Source organism: Malurus melanocephalus, unplaced genomic scaffold, assembly GCF_030028575.1.
Source record: "Malurus melanocephalus ecotype Western Australia unplaced genomic scaffold, MMel_1.1 scaffold_2057, whole genome shotgun sequence".
Taxonomy (NCBI): Eukaryota; Metazoa; Chordata; class Aves; order Passeriformes; family Maluridae; genus Malurus; species Malurus melanocephalus.
Window position 1 is genome coordinate 10136 of NW_026625289.1, and position 2813 is coordinate 12948.

At 56.2% G+C, this 2813-nt stretch overlaps 1 protein-coding gene across 1 annotated transcript in view; it reads right to left on the reverse strand.

Annotated features, from left to right (window-relative positions):
• Positions 1-1100: 1100 nt before the first annotated feature.
• LOC130587533 (DNA-directed RNA polymerase II subunit RPB9-like) overlaps positions 1101-2813 on the reverse strand; it is a 5011-nt gene continuing 3298 nt past the window's right edge. The window contains exon 4 of the mRNA XM_057388514.1: positions 1101-2811. Coding sequence (XP_057244497.1) covers positions 2712-2811 — 100 coding nt within the window. The 3' untranslated portion in view covers positions 1101-2711. The remainder of the gene's footprint in view (positions 2812-2813) is intronic.

Consider the following 2813-nt stretch of genomic DNA (forward strand, 5'->3'; position numbering starts at 1 on the left):
CCCCCAAATTCCAAAACCCCAAATTCCTCAGAAATTCCCCCAAAAAATTCCCAAAACATCTCTTTATAAAACACTATATTTGTATAAATGGCACAGTTTTTATCCCGTATTTTTTTTTCCCCCCCAATTTTTTGCTACTTTCCAGATGAACGGGGGGGAGATTCCCAAAAAAAAAAAAAATTCCCCCAAAATGTTGGGATTCTCCCCCTATTTCACCCTTCTCTTATTTAATCCCCTCCACCCCATGCCCCAAAAAAATTCTGGTGGATAGGAATAAAAAATTCCCAGAAAAAAATCGTGGAGTCTGTTTGGATTTATGGGGGTAAAAAAAAATGGGGAAAATTGGTGGGGGGAGGGGAATTTGGGGAATTCCTTTTGGGATCATTCTTGGGGTGGTTTTGGGGTCCTGGGGTCCCTTTTGGGGGGTCCCGATTTGGTTTTGGGGTCCTGAGGGTCAATCCCAGGGTGGTTTTGGGGTCCTGGGGTCACTTTTGGGGTGGTTTTGGGGTCCCAGTTTGGTTTTGGGGTCCCAAGGGTCAATCCTGGGGGGGTTTTGGGGTCCTGGGGTCACTCTTGGGGTGGTTTTGGGGTCCTGGGGTCACTTTTGGGTGTCCCAGTTTGATTTTGGCGTCCTGGGGACACTTTTGGGGTCCCAAGGCTCAATCCCAGGGTGGTTTTGGGGTCCTGGAGTCACTTTTGGGGGTCCTGGTTTGGTTTTGGGGTCCTGAGGGTCCATCCCGGGGTGGTTTTGGGGTCCTGGGGTCACTTTTGGGGTCCCAAGGGTCAATCCCGGGGTGGTTTTGGGGTCCGGGATCACTCTTGGGGTGGTTGTGGGGTCCCGGTTTGGTTTTGGGGTCCTGGGGTCACTCTTGGGGTCATTTTGGGTCCCGAGGGTCAATCATGGGATGGTTTTGGGGTCCTGGGGTCACTCTTGGGGTGGTTTTGGGGCCCTGAGGGTCCATCCCGGGGTGGTTTTGGGGTCCTGGGGTCACTTTTGGGGTCCCAAGGGTCCATCCCGGGGTGGTTTTGGGGTCCTGGGGACACTTTTGGGGTCCCAAGGGTCAATCCCGGAGTGGTTTTGGGGTGCTGAGAGTCCATCCCGGGGTGGTTTTGGGATCCTGGGGTCACTTTTGGGGTCCCAAGGGTCCATCCTGGGGTGGTTTTGGGGTCCTGGGGTCACTCTTGGGGTGGTTTTGGGGTCCTGAGGGTCCATCTCGGGGCGGTTTTGGGGTCTTAGGGTCACTTTTGGGGGTCCCAGTTTGGTTTTAGGGTCCTGGGGTCACTTTTGGGGTGGTTTTGGGGTCCTGGGGACACTTTTGGGGTCCCAAGGTTCAATCCCAGGGTGGTTTTGGGGTCCTGAGGGTCCATCCCGGGGTGGTTTTGGGGTTCTGGGGTCACTCTTGGGGTCCAAAGGTTCAATCCCGAGGTGATTTTGGGGCCCGGGATCACTCTTGGGGTGGTTTTGGGGTCCTGAGGGTCCATCTCGGGGCGGTTTTGGGGTCTTAGGGTCACTTTTGGGGGTCCCAGTTTGGTTTTGGGGTCCTGGGGTCACTTTTGGGGTGGTTTTGGGGTCCTGGGGACACTTTTGGGGTCCCAAGGTTCAATCCCGGGGTGGTTTTGGGGTCCCAGTTTGGTTTTGGGGTCCCAAAGGTCCATCCTGAGGTGATTTTGGGGTCCCAGGATCACTCTTGGGGTGGTTTTGGGGTCCTGGGGTCACTTTTGGGGTGGTTTTGGGGTCCTGGGGTCACTCTTGGGGTCCAAAGGTTCAATCCCGAGGTGGTTTTGGGGTCCTGGGGTCACTTCTGGGGGTCCCAGTTTGATTTTGGGGTCTCAAGGGTCCGTCCTGAGGTGATTTTGGGGTCCAGCATCACTCTTGGGGTGATTTTGGGGTCCCAAGGGTCCATCCCGGGGTGATTTTGGGGTCCTGGGGTCACTCTTGGGGTCATTTTGGGTCCCGAGGGTCAATCATGGGGTGGTTTCGGGGTCCTGGGGTCACTTTTGGGGTGGTTTTAGGGTCCTGGGGTCACTTTTGGGGGTCCCGGTTTGGTTTTGGGGTCCTGGGGTCACTTTTGGGGTGGTTTTGGGGTCCTGGGGTCACTTTTGGGGCTCCCAGTTTGATTTTGGGGTCCCGAGGGTCAATCCTGGGGTGATTTTGGGACCATGGGGTCACTCTTGGGGTGGTTTTGGGGTCCTGGGGAGGGTCCCAGTCTGGTTTTGGGGGTCCTGGGGACACTTTTGGGGTCCCAAGGTTCAATCCCAGGGTGGTTTTGGGGTCCTGAGGGTCCATCCCGAGGTGGTTTTGGGGTCCTGGGGACACTTTTGGGGTGATTTTGGGGTCCCAAGGGTCCATCCTGAGGTGATTTTGGGGTCCTGGGGACACTTTTGGGGTGATTTTGGGGTCCTGAGGGTCCATCCCAGAGTGGTTTTGGGGTCCTGGGGTCACTTTTGGGTGTCCCAGTTTGGTTTTGGGGTCCCGAGGGTCAATCCTGGGGTGATTTTGGGACCATGGGGTCACTCTTGGGGTGGTTTTGGGGTCCCGGGATCACTCTTGGGGTGGTTTTGGGGTCCTGGGGTCACTTTTGGGGTCCCAAGGTTCAATCCCGGGGTGGTTTTGGGGTCCTGAGGGTCCATCCCGAGGTGGTTTTGGGGCCCGGGATCACTCTTGGGGTGATTTTGGGGTCTCAGAACCCCTTTTGGGGTCACTGGTGGGGTCACTCCGTCCAGCGGTGGCCGCAGTGCGGGGCCGTGCACACGTAGTACAATCGCATCGCGTCCTGTGGGATTTGGGGAAATTTTGGGAATTCCCCTGAATT